General features: G+C 40.6%; 1 protein-coding gene across 4 annotated transcripts; it reads left to right on the top strand.

The window, feature by feature from the left end:
- Window positions 1-1,353: 1,353 nt before the first annotated feature.
- NDUFAF6 (NADH:ubiquinone oxidoreductase complex assembly factor 6) lies at window positions 1,354-26,576 on the top strand. Of its 4 annotated transcripts, XM_044245263.1 has the most exons (9): window positions 1,354-1,550; window positions 7,951-8,050; window positions 9,999-10,121; window positions 13,736-13,792; window positions 18,119-18,221; window positions 19,259-19,392; window positions 19,820-19,921; window positions 23,516-23,572; window positions 26,433-26,576. In XM_044245263.1, the coding sequence occupies exons 1-9, from the start codon at window positions 1,354-1,356 to the stop codon at window positions 26,559-26,561; spliced, it is 1,002 nt and encodes a 333-aa protein (XP_044101198.1). In that variant the 3' UTR covers window positions 26,562-26,576. The 4 variants fall into 4 exon arrangements, with proteins under 4 accessions (XP_044101198.1, XP_044101199.1, XP_044101202.1 ...); XM_044245264.1 differs by lacking the exon at window positions 13,736-13,792; XM_044245267.1 differs by lacking the exon at window positions 1,354-1,550 and having other exon boundaries at window positions 7,956-8,054.
- Window positions 26,577-26,846: the final 270 nt, after the last annotated feature.

Genomic DNA, 26,846 nt, shown 5'->3' with positions numbered 1-26,846 from the left:
TAAATGCATTAACTTATTTAATTCTCATAAGAACCTTATGAGGTAGGATTATTATTTCCATTTCATAGGGGAGGAATCTGAGGCATAAGAAAAGGTAAATCTGTCACCCAAGGTCACAGAGATAGGAAGTGGAGCCAGGATCTGAGTCCAGGTTTCTCATCAGCTATGAAGCCACAGATGTATGTGAAGGGAAAAAACAAAACAAAACAAAACAAAACTGATGGACCTGACCAACTGTATTACATTAGATATAGAAGAGGAAAAGGGAAGGATGACTCCAAAGTGTTTCCTCTAGTTGTGAGACGGGGGAATACTGTTCAGATAAAGAGACTAAGAAGGGCAGTAGTTTGATTTGGTTTTTAGCCTGTGGACTTCGAAGTAATGGTAAGATGTCAGGATAGAAACGTCCTGCTGGGCAGGAGCTCAGAACTGGAGATATCAGATGAGTGATTTTTTTTTTTTACGGATCAGGTTTATTTTATTTTATTTCCCAATTTATTTATTTTCAGAAAAACAGTATTCATTATACGGATCAGGTTTAAATTGTGGTATTGAAAACACTAGCGTGTGTCTGTCAGAGCTGAAGGACAGAAGCCCAGAGGGAAAAGAGAACATGATGCAGCAGGAACTGAGGTCCTGCGCAGGCTGCAGAGAGGCGGTCTCAGGGAGTAAAACTAAAGCAGGGTGAACAGGCTGGAGTTCTTAAGGTCCAGGCAACAGGGTACACTCTTTTGGGTTTAAGGAGATGGAATCACAAATGCAAATAGCTAGGGTTGAGGCTGAAAAGTAGAGGCCATAATCGTGGAGGGGTGTTATCCAATGCACAGTAAAGGCTGTCAAGCAAGCAAGGATCACGATCAGATGGATAATTTGAAAGAACCTGTCTGGTTACCGCATGAATAGTCCTGGCAGGTGTCACTGGGATCCAAACAGAGGCAGGGATGGCTTGGACCAGGGCAGGTCTTGGCAACTAGACCCAGCTCTAATATTTGAAAGGCCGCGGGTAAGAGTACCAAAGAAAGCTCACATATCATGTGACAAATACTTAAAAGTTGTAAGTTAAGCTAATAAACTGTCAAATACCATATTCTCTATCCTCCTACCTCGATGAATACATTTTCAGAAGGATCTGGAAGGAAGGCGGAGAGCCGGGGCGGAGTCCACCGGATTTCGGCGGGGTTTTTCTGGAACCCACAGGGCAGAGGAGCGCGGCGGCGGCCCAGATGCAGAGGACCACAGCGACACCTGGCTCCGCTCCGAGCTGCGTCCCCTGGCCTGCCGGCCCCCGCGGAGAGGCGGGCACGTGGACCTGCGGGGGCGTGGCGGGGTCGAAGGGCACGCGGCGTCGGTGTCATGGCGGCCTCCGTGCTGCGCTCACCCTGCGGCCCGCTGCGGCTCGGCCTTCCCTGTCTGTGTCGCCGCCGACCGCCCCGGAGCCTGTGGGCGCGAGCCCGGCGGCTCCCGGGGCTCGTGGGGTCCGCGCGAAGCGTGGCCGCGGCCAGCGGAGCAGGCGCCTTGGGCTCCGACCGCTACTGCATGGAGCTGCTGCGGTGAGCGAGCCCGGCTTGCCCCGGCTGGCGGTCGGGGCTCTGCCCGAGGGGGCCCGGGCGGGCGCGGCGGGACTCGGGGCTGGCCCGGGCGAGCGGACCCCATTGCCTTCCTGCGCTCGGGTTGGCGGGGAGTGAGGCCATGGGAACTTTCACGGCGGTCACAGAATTGTGGCAAAACTCCTTCGTCTGTCACCTTGACTGAAACTTAATTTTTACCTAAACGTACTGCATGCACACCTTCTTAAAAATTCGACAGACGACTTTTACCTAAGTGAGCTCTTACGTGTCAGGCACTATGCAGAGTACAAGTGATTTACTTACCTTCGTTACAATTTTTTTTTTCTTCGTTAAAAATTATTGAGGCAAAAATGTAGACCTTACCATTGAGGGTTTTGAGGATTAAAGCATTTAGAACAGGGCACAAAGCAAGGGCCCAGTGAGTACAATATAGGCCATTATTATCATATGTAATGGATGAGGATATGAAGGTTTCGAGAGATTAGGGAATTTGCCTGAGATTCAGTAGAATAGTCTCATCAAGTCAGGGCCTGGTGACAATTTTGTTCACCCTGATAACAACGGAATGGCTTGGCACATGGAATCAGGTCACCAGGTGACCCAGTGGATCTGGGCAGGCTCCTGCCTTGGAATTGGGCCTGACTGCAAAGACTAGTGGCTTAGGACCTGCTGCCCTTCTGCTGCCTTTAATTTAAAACAGTGGTGAAATGGGGCACCTGGGTGGCTCAGTGGGTTAAAGCCTCTGCCTTTGGCTCAGGTCATGATCCCAGGGTCCTGGGATTGAGCCCTGCATGGGGCTCTCTGCTCAGTGGGGAGCCTGCTTCCTCCTCTCTCTGCCTGCCTCTCTGCCTACTTGTGCTCTGTCAAATAAATAAATAAAAATCTTTAAAAAAAAAACCCAAAAACAAAGCAATGAAAAAAAAACAACAACAGTGGTGAAATTCTTAATGTACCTGGTTTTAACTTCTGAGAAGTGCTAGAATAATTAAGCTACCTTGGATTTGACTAGGCTAATAAATCCAATGTTTTTGAATTTCATTTTAGCAAAAGATTGCATAACACAACAGAATTCCCATGCATTTCAGAATTTTGTTTTTAATCACTTTTAAAAATAATGTTCCTGTCCCACTCTATTTATTACTTATAACTGAAACAAGATAACAGTTGTGGAAATCAGAGCGATAAGAACTTGTAAAAGCCAAAACTGTCAAAAAGTTGTATTCATTTTTATATATTTAATCATTTTTTCATGATAAAAAGACACAAGTTGCCAAAGTGTTTACCACCCATATCCACTTGTCCAGTGCAATTTTTTTTTAAAGATTTTATTTATTCATTTGACAGGTCACAAGTAGGCAGAGAGAGAGGAAAGGATGCGGGGCTCGATCCCAGAATCCTGGGATCATGACCTGAGCCAAAGGCAGAGGCTTTAATTCACTGAGCCACCCAGGCGCTCCGTCCAGTGCAATTTTTGACACTTGCAGTATCCTAACTTCCCTATCCGGAGGTGAATACTCACTCTTCCTAACTTCTTTTTTCTTTTTAAGATTTTATTTTCTTTGAGAGAGAGAGTGAACGAGAGAAAGAGTATGAGGAGGTGAGGAGCAGAGGGAGAGGGAGAAGCAGACTCCCTGCTGAGCAGGGAGCCTAATGTGGGGCTTGGTCCCAGGACTCCAGAATCATGACCTGAGCTGAAGGCAGACACTTAAACGACTGAGCCACCCAGGCACCTTCACTCTTCCTAATTTCTTATGTATTATTACGTATAAGTAATAGTACAATCACTATATTACATATAATATATATCACTACATATATGTAGTAATATATTACATAAATATTACTACACATATATTAGTGTATATATGCAGTGTGTGTATATGTATACACATACTATATATGTAGAAATAGATATACTACATACATGTAGTCACATGTTACATATACATTACATATAGTACATGTACACACCACATACATATACTACATGTATGTAGTATATATGTGTGTGTGTGCACACACATATACACAGTAGTATATATATGTGTATATATACACACATACACTGTGTATATACACTAGTGTGTGTTTATATATATGTATATATAGTGATCATACTTTTCTTCCAGTAATAGTCTATGGTTATCACATGATAGTTTTCTCAAATATTTATTTACAAATGGGCAGATACTTAATCTGTCCATATAGGTATTTGAGTGGGATGGACACCTTTGACTCTAGTGATTTATTAAAAAGCTTGGATTTTACAGGCAGACCTCGTCTTGTTTATTAATCCTAGGTCCATCATTTGAGAAAGTTACTCACATTAAGATTCAGCTATTTCCTCATTTGTAAATTTCTACTACTTTATAGCCTGGTTATGAGGGTTAAATGCAATGATGTATATAAAAATGCTGGCACAGAACATATGCACAATAGTAGTTTTAAAATAAAAACAAAAACTTGAAAGAAAGATTACAATTTCTAGCTTCTGACTGACCATTAATCTTTGCAGGATTTGACCTCTGAAATGATCTGGGCAGGGTTGTTAGGGGCATGTATGTTATGAAAGGCCTCCAAATACTGAAAAAGATACCAGGCCAGATGTTCAGGTTAGCCAGCCAGAGCTCTGCTAGGAGGCTAGGTTCTTGGGAATATCTCAAACCTAATTTACATAGGTTTCTTGGGGGTATCATTTTGAGAAACCCCAAGGCTGCCTCAGGCCTTGGGATTAGTGCTATAAGGAGGTAAGGAGGTGTTAGTGGTGATGTCTGAAAGTGTACTGTGCATTCTCCTACAGCCTCACTGGGGAACCACCTTTTTGTGACTTGATGGCACAGGTCTATGGAACTAGAACTAGCACAGCAGTCCTAACACCAGATATGCTTATCTTTCTTATGTCTGCCTCTCTCTACCAGACCTGGAAGTCTATACCTATCTTCAGCGTCTAACACAGTGCTGTCTCATAGTGGGCACTGGATAAATGTTACAATGAATGAATGAAAATGAAAGGTTCTTGGCCCCGTTGCTGTATAAAACCATCATAGTATGGAATTTCTCACTATCTGGAATACTTATCCAGTAACTGGACCTTATTTGGCTACTTAAGATACCCTTGTCTGCCAATAATCAGTATTTATAACAGCGATCCTGAGTGATGAAGAAATGATAAAATATTCAGTGTACCTTACTCAGTATAAAGAAGTTGGTAGTATTGTTTAGAAAAATTTCCACCACCACCCCCAAAAAAAAGAAAGAGAAAGAAAGAAAAAAAGAAACCTTACAGGGAAATCCTTCTCTGCGTAGAGTATCTTATTTCCCAAAGGTTGTTACCATACTAGTATGTCTTCATTTTTCATTTTGCTATAAGAAACCTGAAGAACTTCACATATTATTTTTAGGAGATATGAAACAGTTTGGTTATCAAGCCTTATTTTGCAAGTTAAGAAATAGATATGGCAGGTATCATTTCTGTCGACTACTTGAATGGAAATAAAAGATAGTGGTCTTGATTCCAAGTCACTATTTTCTCACTGTTTCATATTAACATCCTAGTGTTTTAAACAATTTTGAAGTTCAGAGACTTTTTATATTAAAATTAAATTTTTAAAATATATCTGTATGTATGTAAAAATATAAATTATAGAGCTGTTTTGCCCACACTGTCTATTTTGCAGCTGTAGCCACTTATGGTGAAATTTTTTTAGTAGAGCTATTTTGTGATAGCACCGTTACTTGTCATTATTGCTTCCTTTTGTCTATGTGGAAGTTGGGAGGAAATTGTGAAGGTTGTGGCTAGAAGAGGTTTAACTTCTCTGTTAGGCAGACAACAAAATGTGAACCAGTTGAGGAGGCCCTGGGTGATTCAGTCAGTTGAGTGTCCATCTCCTGATTTCAGCTCAGGTGGTGACCTCAGAGTGGTGAAATCAAGTCCCATGTTGGGCTCTGCGCTGAGCATGGTGCCAGTCTGAGATTCTCTCTCTCTCTCCCTCTGCCCCTCCCTCCTGCTCACATTGTTCTTCTCTGTCTCAAAAAAGAAAATTAAATTGAAAAAAAAGTGAGCCATTGAAATGTGGGAGTAGCGTGAATTTCAGTACCTAAACTCCATAGAAGGAGGTTGGACCCCCTTTATTTAGATTACTGTTTTATAGGAAATAATGTTATAATAAAGTTCCAGTATATTATAGTGAAGTAGCCTTGTTGATAGGCAGTCATCCTATGATGTATATAATAAGGATACTATTAATTTTTTTAAAGATTTTATTTATCTATTTGTCAGAGAGAGAGCGAGCACAGGCAGACAGAGTGGCAGGCAGAGGCAGGGGGAGAAGAAGGCTCCCCACCGAGCAAGGAGCCCAATGTGGGACTCCATCTCAGGACGCTGGGATCATGACCTGAGCTGAAGGCAGCCCAACCAACTGAGCCACCCAGGCGTCCCAATAAGGATATTATTTTAAACTTTATATCTTGAAGTAATTTCAAATTGATATAGAAATTACAGAGATAGTACACAGAGTTCCAATATACTCTTCATCCAAATTCCCTCATTGTTAACATTCTGATCCCTTTGAGAAAAAGATGTAGACATGATGCCCCATTACCTCCCCTTAATATGTTGGTGTGTATTTTTTTTAAGATTTATTTATTTATTTATTTTAGAGTGAGCAAGCTAGAGAGAGAGTGTGTGTGTGAGTGGGGAGAGGCAGCGGGAGAGGGAGAGAGAGATTCTCAAGCAGTCTTCCTACCAGATGCAGAGCCTGACATCAGGCTTGATCCCATAACCCCAAGATCATGACCTGAGCCAAAAGCAAGAGTTGGTCACTCAACCAACTGAGCCACCCAGGTGCCCCTTGGTGGGTATTTTTTAATATGCACAAGGGTCCTCTTTCACATAACTGTAGTACAACCATCAAAATCAGGACATTAAAATCAATCCAGTATTACTACTGGATTTACAGACTCCATTCAAATTTTACTGGTTTTTCAATTATGACTTTCATATATCCAGGATCATATGCTACATTTAGTTGTCAAATCTCTTCAGTCTTCTCCAGCCTTGAACAATTTCTCAGTCTTTCCTTATCCTTCATGACCTTGACGGTTTTTGAAGAGAACAGGCCAGTTACTATGTAGAGTTTTTCTCAGTTGGGTTTATTTAATGTTTCCTTGTGATTTATACATTTTTGGCAGGAATATCACAGAAGCGACACTGTGTTTTTCTCAGTCACGTTTCAGGAAGTACATAATGTTGAGTATCCTATTTCTGTGGTGCAAACCTTTTATTACTTGGCTGAAAAGATATCTTTTGGGTTTCTCCCCTATAAATTTAGTTCATAAGAATGTTAATTAGTATTTTTTGTATTTTTGTGTATTTTGTGAAAAGATACTTCACAGGATATATCAACATTCTGTTTCTGTCAAACTTTCACCCATTTAACATTTTAAGACATTTATTGATGATTTTTGACTGATTGATAGTTATCAAATGCTTATTTAAAAAATTTTCAGCATGTCTTCTAGATTTATCAGAATTATCAAATGGTACAATTTGGCATTGTACTATTGTCAAGATTTTCCTTCTCTTCCTAGTCATCCATTCTTTTATATTGGTATGGGCTTATGGCATTCTGTTACATTCTGTTACTCTCATTGTTTTTGTTTTTATTTTTTGTTTTTGATGCTCAGATTGTCCCAGGCTTTGTCAGTGAGAATGTCAGTGTCTTTGTCATTTTGAAAAGTCCCTCCACTCTGAATATTTCATTACTTTCTGTCCAAGAAGATGTTTCTGGCTTACCTTGTATTTTCCCTGCCCCCACCCTGGACTTAGTCCCTCCTCCAATGAGCCCTAGTTTCTTCTAGTGAAGAATGATATTTAGAAACCAAAGATCTAGGTGTTAGGTGTGTTCTCTGATACTGGGTGCGTGGGGAGTATCATTGCTCCTAGGTTCCATCAGCAGATGCTGCTGGGAAACCTAAGTGTACACCCAGGCACACAAACCCACATGTCCATATTACTTTCTGTTCTTATGTCCTATCTGTGTATTAAAAACTGTGAGTTCATACCAGTATTTGCTGGTATTACTTTCTTGATTTCTACCTCAGTAGGTCATTTGAATTCTTACTAAAAGTGATTCTGAAACAATAAGAATTATAAATACTATGTAAATCCTAATGAATTAATGGAGATTGTTTCTTTTTAACTGTTCTGGGGCAATTACTTTTTTTGTAATTTTAAAGAAACAAGTATAAAATATAAGAAATTTCAGGCCTAGTTTGAATTGAAACCTCTTTTTTTTTTTCCAGTTACTTCTAGTCAGCATTTTTTGTGTGTACAGTTTAGAAAGTGAAAAGTGACTTGTCTTTTTTTGCCTGTTTGTTGTAGGAAACGAGATTATGAAGGCTATTTATGCTCCCTGCTGCTCCCTGCAGAATCCAGAAGCTCTGCTTTTGCACTGAGGGCCTTCAATGTGGAACTGGCTCAGGCTGGTATTAAAATACCTTAAAAAATTATTTGCGAAAATGGTGATATAATGTGTTTAATGCTGAACCATAAAGAAATAACAGTTATATGTTAGATGTGCATAAGGTCTCTGCTGGTGATTTCTTTGTCCCACTATTTAGGTTTACCAATTCAATTCCAAACATAAACTAGCTAACAGACTTAATGTTTGTCATGATATCAGGGTTTTAGGATTGAGCCCCTGGGTAGGGTGCCTCGCTGAGTGTGGAGCTGCTTAAGATTCTCTCTCCCCCCGCTCCACCCCTTCCCCACTTGCATGCATGCGCTCTCAAGAAAAAGAGAGAGAGAGAAATTACTTAGTTGAGTGAATGAATGAGTTTATTTAAATGTACATATAATAAAATTAACTTTTTGTGGTATACAGTTCTATAGGTTTCAGACATGCATAGAGTCATGCATTCACCACCATAGTCATGAGAAAAGAACAGTCAACCCCCCAAAATTCCCTCATGTGCCCCTTTGTAGTCAGCTGCTTCCCTCTCCCGTAGTCTTTTGCATACCCTTCTCGTTCCATTATAAGAGATCTGAGCATGCAGAGCATGAGCTAAACTACACTTTTTTAAGCCACAATTTCTCTGTTTGTAAATGGGTATGTTTGTGCGGGTTTGTGGTGAGGACTGTGATCACATAATCTCTGGGACAACATCTAGCAAAGAGCTGGCACTCCTGGACATTTGATACATGTTACTTCCTTCCCTGCTTTAATCTAGAAAGCCCCCGGTTCTGTTTCCTAGGTTTATTGCCAGACTTGGAAATAATTTTACCATCACTAATCAATGAAGATGGTTTTTCTTCTCTTCCACTTATTTTAAAACACTTTTCTATTATGGAAAGCTTTGAACATATGTAGAATTAGAGAGAGTAGTATAATAAACTCCCATAAACCCATCACCCAGCTCCACCAGGTACTAATTTATGGCTAATCTTGATTTTTCATCTCTATCTGCACCTATCCCCTCCTCACCTCTGTTTTTTTGAAATAAGTCTCAGATAAATTTTTTTTGTAAATATTACAGTACGTATCTCCAGATGATAACTCATTAAAAAGTAACTATAACACCATTGTCATACATTAAAAATTTAAGAAATCCTTAATATCATTAAACATCCAGTATTCAGATTTTTCCCAGTTGTTTTTTTCTCTTCAAATCAGGATTCAGATAAACTCCACATACAGCAACTGGTTCCTCTATCAAATTTCTTTTAATCTTAATGTTTCCCCCCCGAATATGTTTTTTTCTTGCAATTTCTTTCTTTCTTTCTTTCTTTTTTAAAAGATTTTATTTATTTGACAGACAGAGATCACAAGTAGGCAGAGAGGCAGCAGAGAGAGAGGAGGAAGCAGGCGGCCCGTTGAGCAGAGAGCCCGATGCGGGGCTCGATCCCAGGACCCTGGGATCATGACCTGAGCCGAAGGCAGAGGTTTTAGCCCATTGAGCCACCCAGGCGCCCCTGCAATTTATTTCTAGAAGAATATTTCCTATTTTGGAATGCAAACCTCGAAAATAATTGGAAGTAATTTGCAGGTTTTACTTAGGAAACTCTTAATGACAACAATTTTTTTTTTAAAGATTTTATTTATTTATTTGACAGAGAGAAATCACAGCAGACAGAGAGGTAGGCAGAGAGAGAGGGGGAAGCAAGCTCCCGGCTGAGCAGAGAGCCCGATGTGGGGCTTGATCCCAAGACACTGAGATCATGATCTGAGCCGAAGGCAGAGGCTTTAACCCACTGAGCCACCCAGGTGCCCCTAATGACAATAATTTAATTTATATATAGTTTTCAAGGAAAAATTAACTGTATAGAATTAAACTTAGTTTTTGGCTGAATTCTGTGATTATGCAGTCACAGATACAGATTTTGAGTCTGTGAAGAGTGCATTTACTGAGGTATTTGAACGCTGTTTACAGGTTAAAGACTCTGTCTCTGAGAAAACAATTGGATTGATGAGAATGGAATTTTGGAAAAAAACAGTGGACGACATATACCATGACAACCCACCCCAGCAGCCTGTGGCCCTCGAGCTATGGAAGGTAAAAAACAAAAACAAAATGCTACTTTTAATTTTTAAGTGTTATTTGAGCAAAAAAAAATTTTTTTTTTTAAGCATACCTTTTGATGCATACAATTCAGCTAGTGGTGATAGGGAATCTATCCTGAAAATAATCTTAGGCTCATGTAATGTTCAGAGTTCTGCTAGTTTTGACCGAGGAATTTAAAATCATCTGCTAATAATTTATGCAGATCTTCAGTGAATTTCTTTATTGAAGGAGAAAAGAGGAATCTGGTCTCTTTGTGTTATCAATTATATATTTATTTTCCACATATTCGCTGTAGAAATTAAACCCCAGAGATTTTGAAGCAGTGGCAGGTTAATAGTTCTATCTGCCCAGCAGCTCCTTTTTCTAGTGTTCCAGTCCATACTGTGGGCTGTTGAAAAACACACACTGATCTTTGGCGAAGGGAGACTTGCCCTCACCATTGTCTCCACCCAAATATAAAACTGCCTTGTTGAGTCTGATAGAGTTGCATATTCACTGATGAATCTGAAGTATTAGAGAATGGAAACCTATTCTTTGGAGAGTTAGATGTATCTAGCAAATAGTTTCACATGGATCCTTCATTCAGGAGCAGCCCTGCAGAGTCTGGAAATACGCTACACCATGACTGAAGGAAGGGAATTAGGTGTCTTTTGTCACTGCTCTGTGTCCCCACTGTAGTGTCATGAGTAGGGAAAGATAGGTTCTGTGACGGAACCACTGAACAGACCTGACAGGGGTGCCCCTCTTCTCAGGTCTGCGCACCAGCAGAGGCAGGCCCCATTCCTGGGCCCCCGATTGACTTCACAGAGCCCCAGTAAGGATGGAAAGCCAGGCCCCCCCAACTGGGGACTGAGAAGAAAGAGTGGATGGGAAGCTGTGAGTATTAGATTAGTTGTTTACCTCTGTTCATCTCACTTTAAGAACCTCCACCTTGGTGCCTCCGTTTAAAGAAAAGTTTCTCGAAAGCCCAGAAAAACAATGATTTTACACGCAAGCGTCACTGCAGTGGGGGTTCTTGCTAAGACTTGCATCGAAAGTCCTGGCCTTTGCCTGGAATTATCGTGGAAGACCAGAGCTTCCCTCAACACAAATTGATGTTCTTGGCCTCTCTTAAAAAAAACAGAAGACATATCTGAATTGTAGAATGTTTACAAATGTACCAATTTGTCCAGCTGCTTAATTTTGGATGATTGCTGTTGGCCAGCTTTCTGATATGATCAGTGTTGAGGTTCGTGTCAATATTTGAAAGAAGCAGGGAGTGTACAGAGCAGTTGTCCCCATTCATGTCCTCTCCCCCTCCCCATCTTGCTGGAGCATATGCTTTTTGGACCACTGTCCAGTAAAACTTTCCATTGGTTCTTTGGAGAGGGTCAGGTTCTTTTGGAAGATCGGATAGGGAAAGAGTGACAGTGTGTTGTTCAGAGAGCACTTTTCTGCCACAGTGATTCATTGGTGCTTTAAGGGTACAAAATAGTTGCATAGCTGTAATTCCATACATGTTTCATATGGACTCTTTCATTTCTCTGTGTATTAATGTTAGTTGCAGTTTGAATTTATAGCCAAAGTTTGTTTGTTTGTTTGTTTGTTTGTTTAATTTATTTGACAGATAGAGATCATAAGTAGGCAGAGAGGCAGGCAGAGAGAGAGAGGAAAGAAAGCAGGCTCCCCGCTGAGCAGAGAGCCCAATGTGGGGCTCGATCCCAGGACCCTGGGATCATGACCTGAGCCGAAAACAGAGGCTTTAACCCACTGAGCCACCCAGGCACCCTCCAACGTTTGTATTCTATTTGGCTTCCGTTTCTAAAATTGTTGATACTTTATTCAGCAGATTTTCTGCTTCATATTAAATACCTGTTTTTTACCTTGCTCTCTGATTTCCTCCAGAATTAGACAGAAGAATTATATTTTGTGATCAAGGAACTGCAGCTGGTATGGGTTTAGCCTTGAGTAAACAGGAATCTGACTTTCAGAGGTTAAATATTTCTTGAGTACTTTATGTACCAGGAATGGTGCTTGATGGTTGCAAAGATCAGACATGCCTCACTCCACTTAGACACATGAAGAATAAAGCAGTATTAGGATTCCGTAATGTTTTTGGTTTATGGGTGTTTGGCCATAATACTGCAAAGGTGACATGTTCTTCTCAGGGTATCATGTCTGGAGGCACACTTTGTCCGTCTGTCCTTTATTGGCATTGTTAATTTTCATCACAAGGTCAAGGTGTTGCCTGTTTTTCCCAACCTATAATTATAATTCCTCTTACAGAGTAACTGACTTTAAGACGATGCATGTATCCTGCGCCTCCTCAGTTTCTTCCTAAACTTAGCATTTGTGGATGGTTCTTGCTGATTCAGTCTTGTGACAATTGCAAAATGATAATTTCCAGACTCTAGCATGCCGTCAACATTACTGATTGGCACTTCACATTCTACCATAAGAAAGAGCCCTCAACCTCTTGTGTTTGTTTATTCATTTGTTTATTAATTATTGCTACAAACTCATTAATTATTTTTTCCATAGTTTAGAATTCATTACTATATTTAATTATTTTGGTGTTCAAGCTGGCCCAGATTTGGACAGTAGAACCCCTTTTAGACTGGCTCCTGTGTCCTTTTGATGTGTACCCCATACTTGGGGGGGCACTTTCTATTTCTAGCACAGTAAAATATTCTAGGATCACCTTGAATCTCCCCTGCCCCAACTCTGGAATCACACATTTCTCCAAGAGCCTCGTTTCCTTTGGGAGGGATGGGCCTGGAGACCATGATCTAAGCACTAGATGTGCTTTTTCCTACTGAGTGTCTTTGTTTGCTAAGATAACACTGTGCCCTGTGAATTATTTTCTTTAGACCTTTAGTTATACTTTCCATATTTGGAGAAGTGGTTATTTTCACTAAGTAGGATTTTCATCCTGTGGAAAAAAGTTTACATGAGATAAAGAAGCATAGAAGTTAAGACGCATCATGTAACAGAAGCTCATATTTAATTCATGTTTTGTTTTTGTTTTGAAAGTGCAATTGTTAAATTACTAATAGCATAAGAAAAAAAGTCTAGTGGAAATGTTCTGGATGTATCATCTGTTCTTGGAAATGTTTTGAAATGTTTTCTAGAGACATTCTCTTTTCCCCTGATATTTCTTTAATATGGCTGTTTATCTGGTGATGAGTTATTACAAATGTTTCCTTACCTAGTTTTGTACTTGGTATGTTTATGTATTTATTTATTTATTTTAAAATATATTTATTTATTTGTTTGTTTTAATAAACATATAATGTATTTTTATCCCCAGGGGTACAGGTCTGTGAATCGCCAGGTTTACACACTTCACAGCACTCACCATAGCCCATACCCTCCCAATGTCCATAACCCCACCCCCTTTCTCCCAACCCCCCTCCCCCCAGCAACCCTCAGTTGTTTTGTGTGATAAAGAGTCCCTTATGGTTTGTCTCCCTCCCAATCCCATCTTGTTTCATTTATTCTTCTCCTACCCCGTTAACTCCCCCATGTTGCATCTCCACTTCCTCATTGGTGTGTTTATTTTATTAAGGTCTGCTGAAGTCATTTCTAGTACTTTCTAAAAATTTACAACACTGTTGTTTTTTTAGGCTGTCAAAAGACATAATCTGACCAAAAGATGGCTTATGAAAATCATTGATGAAAGAGTAAGTTGAAAGTGCTCAGGTTGTAAGTGTTTTCTTCCTTTTTAATCTGTAAGCTAATTCCTCAGGGAGGAAATGTTTTAATATGTGTGTTATATTTTGGAGGAAGGCAACTTTTAGAGGACTGTTCCCTTCTGTCCATTCTCCCTCACTGCCTACCACCCACCTCAGCCCCCTGCCTCCGTGTCTTGAGTCAGACAGGCAAACAGAAGCACCAGGCAGAGGCATATGTGTGCACAGCCATGTGCTACTGTGTTGTGGGTTTTAGTTAGTTTGGTTTTTTTTTAATGGAAACGTTCAGACTTATACAAAAGTAGAGAGAATGTAATATACTTTCATGTATCTGTAACCCAGCTTTAGCTAGGAACACATGTCCACTCTTGTTTCATCTATATTCTACCAACTCCTCTCATTAAACTCTAGGGATTATTGTAAAGTCAATCCCGGATAGCATATTAGTTGATCTGCAAATATATATGTATCTTGAAAAGATTAAAAAAATGCTTTCAGGGGTCCCTGGGTGGCTCAGTGGGTTAAGCCTCTGCCTTGGGCTCAGGTCATGATCCCAGGGTCCTGGGATTGAGCCCTGCATCGGGCTCTTTGCTCAGCAGGGAGCCTGCTTCCCCCTCCCCCTCTGCCAGCCTCACTGCCTACTTGTGATCTCTCTCTCTGTCAAATAAATAAATAAAACCTTTTAAAAAAATGCTTTCAGGAAACGTACCGACAATAAATGATCATACCTTAAAAAATGACAGATAGTTCCTTAATACCATCCAAACTTAAGTAGTCATGCACATACCTTTATGTACACCCAGTATTTGAATCTCTGTCCAGATAGTAGAGGAAATAAGGAAAGTCTGATGGTTCTACAGAATGGAGTACTATACTGGATTCTAAGAACTGAGTTCTAGGTCCAATGAAGCATGCAAATTGCTGTCTGTCCTGGGCTAACTTACGTAATCTTTCTGACACATTGCTGGCTCAGTGTCCTCATCAGCCTGATATTCATCACATACTGTTGACATGAAAATATGTTTAGTTTATTTGGATACAACCCATTAATATCCATAGGCTATAGTAATTATATTGTAAGCCAAAATGGGAGATAATTATTCAGCATTTAAAAAAAAATTGCTCAGCTGGCCTACAGCATTATTTGGCACTAAAAAGATCTGTTTTTCCTGTGTTTTCTGTTTTGTTTGTTTTTTTAAAGATTTATTTATCTTAGAGCACATGCACGAGTGCGTTTGAGGGGGGAATGCAGAGAAAAAGGAAGAGAATCTCAAGCAGATTCCCCACTGAGTGTGGAGTGTGTGTGTTTGGGGTAGGGGGGCTCGATCTCATGTCCCTAAGATCATGAGATTATGACCTGAGCCAAAACAGAGTCAGAGGCCTAACCAACTAAGCCACCCAAGCCCCAAAGGTGTTTTCTGTTTTTGTGAGGTAAAGACAGAGAATTCAAGACAGAGATAACTTTTTGGTTTAATGGAAAATGACATTTGGCATTTGTAGGGAGGGATGTTCCAAAGACTGGAATCAGTTTCCCACATTGATCTTTAGATTCAATGCTGTCCCTATAAAAATTCCAGATGCCTTTTGGCAGAAACTGACTAGCTCATCCTGAAATCCATATGGAAATGCAAGAGACCCAGAATCACTAAAACAATCTTGAAAAAGAAGGAAGTTAGCTCCAAAGTTAATAGTCAGATTCTGGGGTAATGGCGTGACATAGACATATAGATCAGTGGCATAGAATTGAGAGCCCAGAAATAAACTCATATATTTATAGTTAATTGATTTTTTTCACAGGGGTGTGATGACAGTCCAATGGGGAAAGAATAACCATTTCAATAAATAATGCCAGAACAACTGGATATCCACATGTAAAAGAATGAATTTGGATGCCTATTTAGCACCATGTACAGAAACTAACTCCAAATAGATCAAACACCTACATGCAAGAGTTGAAACTAAAACACTTAGGAAAAAACATTGGCATAAATCTTTGGGACTTCAGGTTAGGCAGTGATTTCTTCGATACGATACTAAAAGCCTAAGCAATAAAAGAAAAAAAACCGAGGTCATTTGACTTTAACAAAATTAAAAATTTCAAGAAAGTGAAAAGGCAGCCCATGGAATTGGAGAAGGTATTTGCAAGTGATATATTTGATAAGGAACAAGTATCTAGGGTATGTGAAGAACTTTTATAACTCAACAATAAAAAGACCAATAACCCAGTTTAAACTTGGGCAAAGGATCTGAGTAAACATTTCTGTAAGGAAGGTCTACAAATGACTAATAAGTAGCTAAAAGATGTCAGCATCTTTTCATGAGGGAAATGCAAATCAAAACCAGAATAAATGACGCCTTTACGCTCATTAGGATGCTGTAATAAAAGAGACGAACAGTCACGAGTGTTGGTGAGGATGTAGAGAAATTAGAGACTTTCATGCATTGCTCATGGGAATGGGAAATGGCGCAACCGCTTTGGAAGAAGTTTGGTGGTTCTTCAGAAAGTTAGACACAGTTACCATTGACCCAGCAGTTCACTCCTGTATTTGTACTCAAGAGAAATGAAAACGTGTGTGCGTACAAAACTTGCATGTGAATGTTCATAGCATTATTCGTAACAGTCCAAAAGTGGGAAAAAGTCTGTCAATGAATGAATAAAAACCTAATGTTTTTATCCATACAATGGAATATTCTTAATAATTTCTTCAGTTAAAAAGAATCAGGTACTGATACATGGCTCCAACACAGATGAACCTTACATCTACTAACTGAAAGAAGGCAGATTAAAAAAAACTAGGTATCATATCCCTGCATTTTTAAAAAGGATTTTATTTACTTATTTGAGAGAGAGAGAGAGAGAGTGAGACAGTATGTGTGTACAAGCGGGAGGGACAGGCAGAGGGAGAAGCAGACTCCCACAGAGCGGGGAGCCTCGTGCGGGCTCCGTCCCAGAAACCTGAGATCATGACCTGAGCCGAAGGAGACGCTTAACCAACTGAGCCACCCAGGTGCCCCATGTATCACTGCATTTTTATTAAATGTCCAGAACAAACAAATCCATGGAGACAGAAAGTAAATGAGTGGTTTGCTGGCGGATGAGGGAAGGGGGAAATGGGAAGTAACTGCTTAATGGATACAGGGTTTCTTTTTGAGGTAGGGAAAACATTCTGGGATTAGATCTTTGTGATAATTGCACAACTTTGTGAAGGTACTAAAAACCACTGAATTGTACATTTGAAAAGGGTATATTTTATGGCATGTGAATTAAGTCTCAACTTTTAAAAAATGTAAAAGATTGGACTAGACATAAGTTTTTCCCCCTGGGATAGTTGCTGGTGCCATTTTCTTCTAAAACAAACAAACAAACAAACAAACAACAACAAAAAACAGGAGGGGAGGGTGTATTTCCTTAGCAATAGAGTCTTTGTAAATATTATAAAAGCAGCAGCCAGATGTTCTTGCTCTGAGATTTACATTTTTCTGTTTCTGGAATATAGTGTGATCAGGTAACATAATCATCCCTGTTACTTTATTGAACATGGTTTCTTTGGGGAGGGATCTGGTTATGATCTCCTTTCCTTTTCTAGGCATCTTTTTTATTAATAATATTGACTTGGCAGTTAAAATGTATGGGTTTGAATCCTAACCCCACCATTTACTAGCTATGTGACCTCGGGCATATTGCATAATATATTTGTGACTCGGTTTCTTTATCTGCAACATGGAAAAAGCATAAATCCCATATCTTTTGGGAGGAGGTTTTTAGGTTTAAGAAGATAATGTCTAAAGTGCTTAATGAGAACTCAGTTAAGTTTGTTTCTCAGTATTCCTTGGGCTTTCAAAGGAATTAAAAATTAAGCTAACCACATGGCTGTGGTGATTGGTGCATTGACATTAGTCCCAAGGTATTATTTTGAGGGATGATTTGTAAGTATTGAATGTGTAGGACTTTAATATTTTAATCTTATTGTTTACTAAATAATATATAATTTTTAAAGTTCTTTTTTAGTTCTTTAAGGCAAAAAAATGGTACCTTTTCTTTATAAAATATTGACAATTTGGGGGCACCTCAGTGACTCAGTTGGTTAAGTGTCTGCCTTCAGCTCAGGTCATGATCCCGAGGTCCTGGGATTGAGCCCACATCGGGCTTCCTGCTCAGGAGGGAGCATGCTTTTCCCTCTCCTTCTGCCTGCCACTCTGCCTACTTATACTTTCTCTCTCTGTCAAATAAATAAATAAAATCTTAAAAAAAAATTTTTTCTAAAAAAAAAAAATACATTAACAATTCATCAAACTTTATTTCCATTTTGACTATAGGAAAAAAATTTGGATGACAAAGCATACCGTAATATCCAGGAATTGGAAAATTACGCTGAAAACACACAGAGCGCTCTTCTTTACTTAACACTAGAAATATTGGGTGAGTCTTTTTTCTATTTTATATTCTCTTTTTCAAAGAAAATACACTTCAGACTTGACTTTTGCATAATTTGGCAGTCTGGTCAGTGTAACACCAAAGTTTTTCTTTGTACCACCGATAAATGAACAGTTTTTTCTTTATTCTTTTATTCCCCGAAGAGGGGGAATATGTAGCTTTCTTTGGAGTACAGACTAATCAAAATATTCAGGCTCTCATAAAAGTACTTTAGCTACCTCATGGGAATGCTGTAATTAATACTCTGGTAATCGCAGATGATTTTCCTTTTTTAAGCGTCCCCTACAATTTGAAAGGCCTGGGGCCCGACTCTTCCTTCCCTGTGGATAATACTTCCCCACGTTTGAAAAAAAAAAAAAAAAGAGTAGAAAATATAAAACTGCATTTCTCAAAGTTTTTATGAGATTTTTCTTTTTCTTTCCTCTTGAAAAATAAAAAAAACGAATTTAGATACTTCTCATCTGACTCTAAGTTGGTGAAGTCTTCTTGTAATGAAATTATTTTGACCAAAGACAATAGCCTCTCTTTTGAAGAAGGTCGTATATCTTTCTGTCACCCTAAAGGAATAACACAAGTCCCTATTGAGATTCCCAGGCCTCTTCGGCCTGTACACCCAGGGACATGTTTGCCAACACAATGAAAGGAGGGAGCAAAGAGCAGAATGTTTGTCAAGCGTATACTTAAAATGAGGTCATATGGAAATGGCATTGAAAAGAAGAAATGGAAGACTTGTAATGTTTTTCCAAGACAGCTGATTAAAATTCCAAATGTGTTCTCGGTGTGTTGTAGTCCAACGATGACTCTTTTATTTAAAAGTTGAGATTCGGAAACCTGTTCAGTGGTAAACAGTCAGCTTGTTTTCATGCCCAATTTTCTCAAATAAGTACTGTTTTTCAGATATAAAACATAGGATCAACACCTGCTTTTCCATGTGTAAGTGGTTTCTCCAAGCTGCTTCTATTGAGTTGTTGTGCATTTAAGGAGTAAAGAGCAGCCCTGTCGCTCAATTTCTGAACTCGTAGGTGTAAAGGACATTCATGCAGATCATGCCGCGAGTCACATTGGAAAAGCCCAGGGCATTGTGACTTGCTTGAGAGCAACGCCCTATCATGGAAGCAGAAGAAGGGTGTTCCTTCCCATGGATATTTGTATGCTGGTAAGACCGTTACTTGTTTCCTCTCATGATTTACCTCGGGAACTTGGGGAGGGCCATGGTCTCTTGGTTCTTTGCTTCATCTATTCAAGTAACCTCTTTGAAACGAATGCTGATTGCTTTTTGGCTCTGGTTAGCAAGTCAGAATTTTATCAATCAGGCAGTTCGATCCACGATGGATTCATGTGTTTGTTTTCTTGCTTGTATAGTTTTGTTCTACCTGCAGCGGTGGTGAACTAACATCTTGTTCTTCCTAGGAGTGTGTGTGTGTGTCTGTATACACACATGTGCATATACATATATTTTCAATACATATATTTTCAAAACAGAATAGGCATTATACTGAACACACTCTCTACCACCTGTTTTTCTTGAACTAAGTTAAAGTGTGCCTTTAGATTCCCAATGTGATACGTACTTTCCCACCCAGCATGGTGTTTCCCAAGAGGATTTTCTACGGAAGAACCAAGATAAAAATGTGAGAGATGTGATCTATGACATTGCCAGTCAGGCCCACTTGCACCTGAAGCATGTAAGTAGCCTCTCGCCCAAACCATGTAAGAGATGACCATGTCTAGACATGGCCGTTCTTACAGACTGGTTGTTGTCCCCAGCCTTTATTCTGATTCTCGCTGAAATCCCAATAGATTTATCTCAGGGCCTGTTGCTTTTTACGGTCCCGCTTTCTCCCTCTCAGTGGCTGAACCCATCCTTCCTCGCCGAGCTCCTGTCTGCTCTGTGCACCCGCCAGCTCTTGCTCTCAGGGGGCAGGGTGTGTGTCTCTGCCTTGCCAGGGCTGATGGCTCCTTTCCCGGGAGCTCATGTCCTCAGCATCCGCAGCTGGCCTGATAATTCGCCCCCTTTCTGGGCAGCCTGTGGACCCTTCCATGGCATTTCCCCCTCCCAGTGAAACTTGTGTGAGTAAGTGGTTCACATTCATGGTTCCCTCAAGGCCAGCATCACCGTGGCACTGTTCACTGTGCCATCATTCACTTCCCTCCTGCCCACTCCAGTAGTAAGCCCTACTAAATAATCCTATTGCCACATTTAATGGGCACTGGAAATTCTCATTCATGTTAACTCTTTCTGCTTTTGGCACCACACACAGTTTTTCCTCCTTGAAACTTTCTGCTATCTTTTCCCCTTGGTTCTCTGACTTGGCTCCTAAACTGGTTCCTGATTTCTCCTGCATACCACTTTCGGTGTTTCCTAAAGGTTCATTCTTCATGTTTTCTCACACGGTGATTTGTCTTCTGTTGACTCCCCTGCCCCTCCTTTTTTTTTTTTAAGATTTTATCTTTAAGTTATCTCTGCACCCAATGTGGGGATTGAATTCACAACCCCGAGATCGAGACTCTCACGTTCCACTGACTGAGCCAGCCAGCAGCCCCCTGCCTTCTTGAAACTATGTCCTTCATTCCAGCAATGCTATTCCTTCCTGATTCTCCTGAAACCATTCCTTTATTTTAGTGGCTCGTGAAAACTTGGTTGAAATTTCTATTTCCTTGATTCTCATGATGCTATTTCTTCCTGGTTCTTCCTGTGAACCACCTCCCACCTCTGCTTTTTTTTTTTTTTTTTGAGCTTCAGTAGATTCTAAATACTTGTCATTTACCTGCAAATCTCAGGGCCTTTGTTCTTGCTGTTTATCTGCCTGGAAGATGCTCTCTACCCTTCAACTCCTTCACCCCGCCAACCCCATAGTCAGTATTAAATATGACCTTATCAGAAAGATCCTTCCTGGCCACCATATCTAAAATAACTTCCTCCCATTCCATCACCCTCAATCCCTTTACCTGGCTTAGCACTTTTCACTGCCTGACATACTAACAGTTTCTTTAATGCCTTCGCACCTCATAGAATGTAAGTGACTTTGTTTAGTTCTAAGCTTATTGCTTCATCTAAAGTGCCTGGTACATTATAGGCACTCAGTAAATATTTGTGAAATAGTAAATAGGTAATCAGATTGTAAGCTTTCTGAAGGCAGATAGTCCATCTTAATCTTTTTTTAAAAAATTTCCTGAAGCACAATTATCTGTCATGACAGAGATATAAATAAAATACATGGAACTTTAGATGAGAAATTACTTAAAATTAGCAGAGTTTTAGGTAAGATCTGAGAACACAACAGAATCATAAAAGCAGGAAAGCCCTGTGTCGGAACCTGAATAGTCCCAGTTGATGGACACTTAAGGCACCTGAAAAATAACAGATTCCCAGGCCACATACCCTGGAGATACAGTAAATCTGGGATGCGGCCAGGAATTAAAATTTCCAAATGATTTTAGACAGCCACGTTTGAAAACTACTAGTTTGCAGGTTACGTGAACTAGGACCCTGGAAAACAGGTTTGGAAGGTCGGCTGAAGAAAGAGTATGGAGTTTGGGAGGCTTTTGATAGGCACTGGAGGATGGGAGACAGGACAGCGGACTCTGGAACGGGAACTTTCAGTCCTAGCCCTGCAGTTTACTAATCACATGGTCTTAACCCCTGTGCCTCAGTTTCCTCCTCTGGGTAGAAGGTCATATCAGTACCTAACTCAAAGGGCTGTGATTTGGATAAATGGAGTTAGCATGTATAAAGACTTTATAACTGTGCCTGGCATGTCATAAGTGACGTGTTTCCTCATTGTCACCATCAAGTAGAGCAGGGACAGTAGTGCTGGACGTGAGAGAACCTGGCCAGCAGTGCGGGAGACGAATCTGAGAAGTGGGAGGTCAGTTAGGAGGCTTATTGAGGACAGAGAGAAAGAGGATCTGACTTAGAGACGGTGGATGTGTATACCGATTTATACACACACAGCAGAGGTGGAGTCAACTAGACTCGATGACAGACTGGGTTGTGGCAGGATCGGGGAGAGGGAAGGCTGTGGAATTCAAGTTTAGGTAGTGATGGTGCCATTCAGAGGCTACCGTGACAGCCGGTGCTGATTAGTCGCCTCTGGACCAGCTGTTGGTCATCACTGAATTTAAGGGGATTCAAGAATATTCAGGGAGAGGGGCTATTGAAGACTGCTGGATTGTGACTTTGAAGGGAGGCTAGAGCTAGAAATAGAGATTTGGGAGTCATCCACATAGAAAGCCTATGGTTAACGCTCTAAGTGTGGATGGTATTGTCTCAGGAGAATGTACATCTAGACATGAGGACCAGGTGCAGACCCCGAGGCTTACCTCTGCCTCTCAGGTCGAAGGAGTAAGGGCCATTTATTTGGAACGAGAAGGAACTAGTGATCAAAGAAGTAGATGCACTAAGAATCAATCTCTGGGAAACCGAGGGAGGAGAAAATTCTAAGAAAGGGGAGTATTAAAATTTTGCGTGCCGTAGAGAGGTTGAAAAGATGGGTATGGAGGTTTAAGTAAATTGTGAATGATCTTGAAAAGAGCCATTTTAATAGACAGGTGAGGGGAAAACCAGAATGCGGGGGTCAAGACGTCAGGGAGTAGAGGTGATGTCTGACAATATAAACGAAGACCTGTAGACAGGAGCGGGCTTGGTGAGTGCAGGATGATGGGCTCCGCGTGAGTGGGTCACGGCTTCGTAGTCAGGGGTCCTGGTGAGCCAGGTGGGATAGGTGAGGTCGGAGCCAAGTGTGGAGGCCTCGGAACTCCAAAATGAAGACATAAGACTTGGTGTATCAGGGAGTTAAGATAAAGAACATAAAAATAAAACAGTGACTAAGGAAGTTCATTTGCCAAACTGTATGAACTGATGAGAGGTTGAGAATGCAGGCAGGAGATCACTTAGGAGGCTCTTAAATTCCTGTAACCAGGAGATGCCACGATCTAAGCTAGGGCCATGCGGGGTCTCCTGGATGCGAGTACTTCTCCCCCCACCCCTCACTAGAGAGCTAGGGGGCCAAAGTGGTAAGATGTTATAAGGCAGCTGGAAAAGGCCAAAGCCAGTCCGCAAGGAAGAATGGGATTCTTATTAAAGTACTTTTTCCCGAGTCCCTTAGGCTTAAGAAATTAATTTTAATTGGCAAGAGAGCTATTTTCTTGTCTTTGAAAGAGGCCGTAGCCATGTTGTTAAACTTCTAGTGTTGCTTTGTGATCACTTTCAGAGGCAGAGTGTTTGTTTCCAGAAATATCTACATTTGAAGCCAGTTTCCTTTTGTCCTCCTTTGTAGGCTAGGTCCTTCCACAAAAGTGTTCCTGTGAAAGCATTTCCTGCTTTTCTTCAGACGGTAAGTAGATTCACAGAGAAGGCTGTTTAATTAGTGAAACAGATGTGCATGATCTCTTTTTCTATTTTTTGTAAGGTTCCCAATGCGGTTCTTTAGCATGGGATTTTTGTTTTGCTTCCCTCCCTTCTGGTGGGTTTTGTTCATTACATTCTGCTTTTGGTGACAGCCATGCCTGTGATTCTGGGGCATGTGAGGGGAGTCACCAGACTGCATAGGTCTATAAGGTGTGTGTGTGTGTGTGTTTGTGTACACCATTAGCCAGACTTTCCTTTGGGTCAAACCCTAGTTTGTGAATGGCCAGTGGAGCTCTGATTTTGAGGTCAGATTTCATCTGTATTTTTTCCCAAGATTTATTTATTTAAATGTCAGAGAGAGAGGGAGAGAGCATGAACAGGGGGAATAGCAGGCAGAGGGAGAAGCAGGTTCCCCACTGATCAAGGAGCCTGATGTGGGACTCAATCCCAGGACCCTGCGATCATGACCTGAGCCGAAGGCAGATGATTAACCAACTGAGCCACCCAGGTGTCCCTCATCTGTATTTTAATGGAATTTTCTTCTAATTATAAAAACTACATTCTCTGAAGGAGAGAACACTCCCCTGTAATGCCGAGACCCAAACATAACCACTGCTTATTCTATTCTTTTCTTTTTTTTTTTCCAAATATTTTATTTATTTATTTGACAGAGAGAAATCACAAGTAGTAGAGAGGCAGGCAGAGAGAGAGAGGAGGACGCAGGCTCCCTGCCAAGCAGAGAGCCCGATGTGGGGCTCGATCCCAGGACCCTGAGATCATGTTCTGAGCCAAAGGCAGAGGCTTAACCCACTGAGCCACCCAGGTGCCCTCTTTGCTCTTTTTTTAATGAATTTTTGTGTATAGTTGAAATCACTCTTTATATGTCATTGTCCTACTTATCAAGCATCTAGCCACATTGTTTAAAATATTTACAAATCTACTATTTAATGGCTATATAATATTCTATCATGTGCTGGTACCTCAAGTTCATTAACTGTTCCTTATAATTAGATATTATAAACTATTAAAGTGAACGTAGAATTCTTAGAGATGGAAGGTTGATCACAAAATATTAACTATTGGTCACTTAACGTTACAGAATGTTATGAATAACTTGAGCTCTTTTTTCAAAAAAAAAAAAGAGAAAACCTGAAAGTACACTAAAATATCTTCAAAGTTTTTTATTTCATTCTCTTTAAAAATTTTTAATATTTGATATCTGCAAGTGAATGTGGTTTAACTACGTATGTGTGTACATTATAAAGCATCACACCACAAACACCCATGAGCTCAACACTCAGTCCAGGAGTGAGAAGGTCACCATCAAACCACAGTTATGTTCTTTCCCCCATTTCATCCCCTTGCCTCTGCCTGCCTCCAAACAGCTCTCTGAATTTTGAATTTATTATTCTGTTGCTTTTATTCCGAAAGGGCTCTTCCCCGTTTTATATATTCCTAACCAACATGTTGTTTAGTTTTTTGGTTTTGAGCTTTATAAAAATGGGTCATACCTGTTTCTGTCTAGGTCACACATTTCACCGCGGTATATTTCATTGTGTGAATAGTGCTTTTTTTTTTTGTCAAAGACCTGGATTGCAGGTTTTTTGCTACTACAACACAGAGCAGATGTACAGACAGTGCACATGTCTCCTGTTGTACATATCTATAAGTTTAGGGCTTAAAACATAGATGCTAAATTTGTACGTACACCTGTCTGTCTGTGTGTCGGAAAAGAGTCTGGGAGAAAATACAATCCCTTTTATTGTCTTCTGGCTCATCTGTATATTCTCCCGAATCCCCAGCGGGGCTTCTGTGGGATCGCCCAGCTTGTCCTGCAGACACTAGGGGGAGCTGTGCACATGGACGGAGAAGGCAGGAGAAGGCACAATCTCAGGATTGTGCCGTGCAAAACTAAGTGGCTCTCTCTTCAATCAAGTTATTGCAATAAACTTAAAATGTACAGATTAATAAAAATAACTGAAAACCATAAAATAAAGAGGATGGCCCATTGCTGCTGTTTTCCATCCTGCTCCCTATCCCCCACGAAAGCTTAATGAAGTTTTGTGTGATGGGGGGAAGTATGGGGTTACATGGATAGGGAACCTGCGGTGGTTCTCCCAGGTTGCAGATTGTTTTCTAACAAGAACATAGAGACCCATTAAACTTTTCCACAAAATAGGGGAGCCTGGGTGGCTCAGTGGGTTAAGCCGCTGCCTTCGGCTCAGGTCATGATCTCCGGGTCCCAGGATCGAGTCCTGCATCGGGCTCTCTGCTCAGCAGGGAGCCTGCTTCCTCCTCTCTCTCTCTGCCTCTCTGCTTGCTTGTGATCTCTGTCTGTCAAATAAATAAATAAAATCTTTAAAAAAAAAACAAAACTTTTCCACAAAATAATTTTTTTTTACAAACAACTTAAGCTTGTCCTCATGGCACAATGCATTTGTGCAGGCAGGGAGGGGGCGGTGGTGGTGGCGTTCAGTGTCCTTGATTAAAATACCCCTTCTGTTTTCTACAGAATCTAGTAATTACACCTGACAAACAATAGTTTCTGTAGTATTTTACATATTTTGTATAAAACAAATTATAATAAATTTACTTTCTATAAGTTATGACCAGAATTGAGTTGTTATTTCTAGTACTAGCTCTTTGGTCCTGTTTTACTGGTCTAATAGAAACTTCTTAGATGTCTTTATTTTCTCTCTCCCTTTTAAAATTCTTATTTAAGTTCTTAGTACATGGAAGACCATCTCAGGGAAACTAAAATAGCCTTAATACTTAAACCTTTTCTTTAATTTCTTTGAAAACGTTAATCATTCTGTGACCTCATGACTATTACTCTCCTTTTCCAGGTTGCCCTGGAGGACTACTTAAAGAAAATTCAGAGGGTGGATTTTGACATATTCCACCCATCTTTACAGCAGAAGAATACATTACTTCCATTATCATTGTATATTCAGTCATGGAGAAACAAATATTAAAATAATTTTATGGCACTATTCTTTAGTTTTATTAGTTTTACAGAAGTACACTGGTTTGCAAACAATAGGAGCTGACTGTTTACTTGACGAGAAAGCGGATTTTTAGGTTGGGGGTACGTGGCTCACAGACCGATGAGACGTTGCTGGGGGGCGAGGGCACCTCGATGCTGCTCAGATCCTGCCAGGGGCACCACCTCTGTCCCCAGCAGCCCAGACCCATTGTGCTGCGTGCTGTCAAGTCCGAGCCTTGGAGGGCCTGTGGTTTTAGCTGTACTGAGCCTGCAG

The sequence above is a fragment of the Neovison vison genome, chromosome 4, assembly GCF_020171115.1.
Source record: "Neovison vison isolate M4711 chromosome 4, ASM_NN_V1, whole genome shotgun sequence".
Taxonomy (NCBI): domain Eukaryota; kingdom Metazoa; phylum Chordata; class Mammalia; order Carnivora; family Mustelidae; genus Neogale; species Neogale vison.
This window is presented reverse-complemented; position numbering and strand designations above follow the sequence as displayed.

Bases quoted from the DNA above. Each gene is read 5' to 3' on its own strand.
- NDUFAF6 (XM_044245263.1), top strand. From the start codon at position 1,354: ATGGCGGCCTCCGTGCTGCGCTCACCCTGCGGCCCGCTGCGGCTCGGC. The intron at 8,051-9,998 runs GCTGGTATTAAA...CGCTGTTTACAG, and splicing joins TCAATGTGGAACTGGCTCAG to GTTAAAGACTCTGTCTCTGA. The intron at 19,922-23,515 runs GTAAGTAGCCTC...CCTCCTTTGTAG, and splicing joins CCCACTTGCACCTGAAGCAT to GCTAGGTCCTTCCACAAAAG.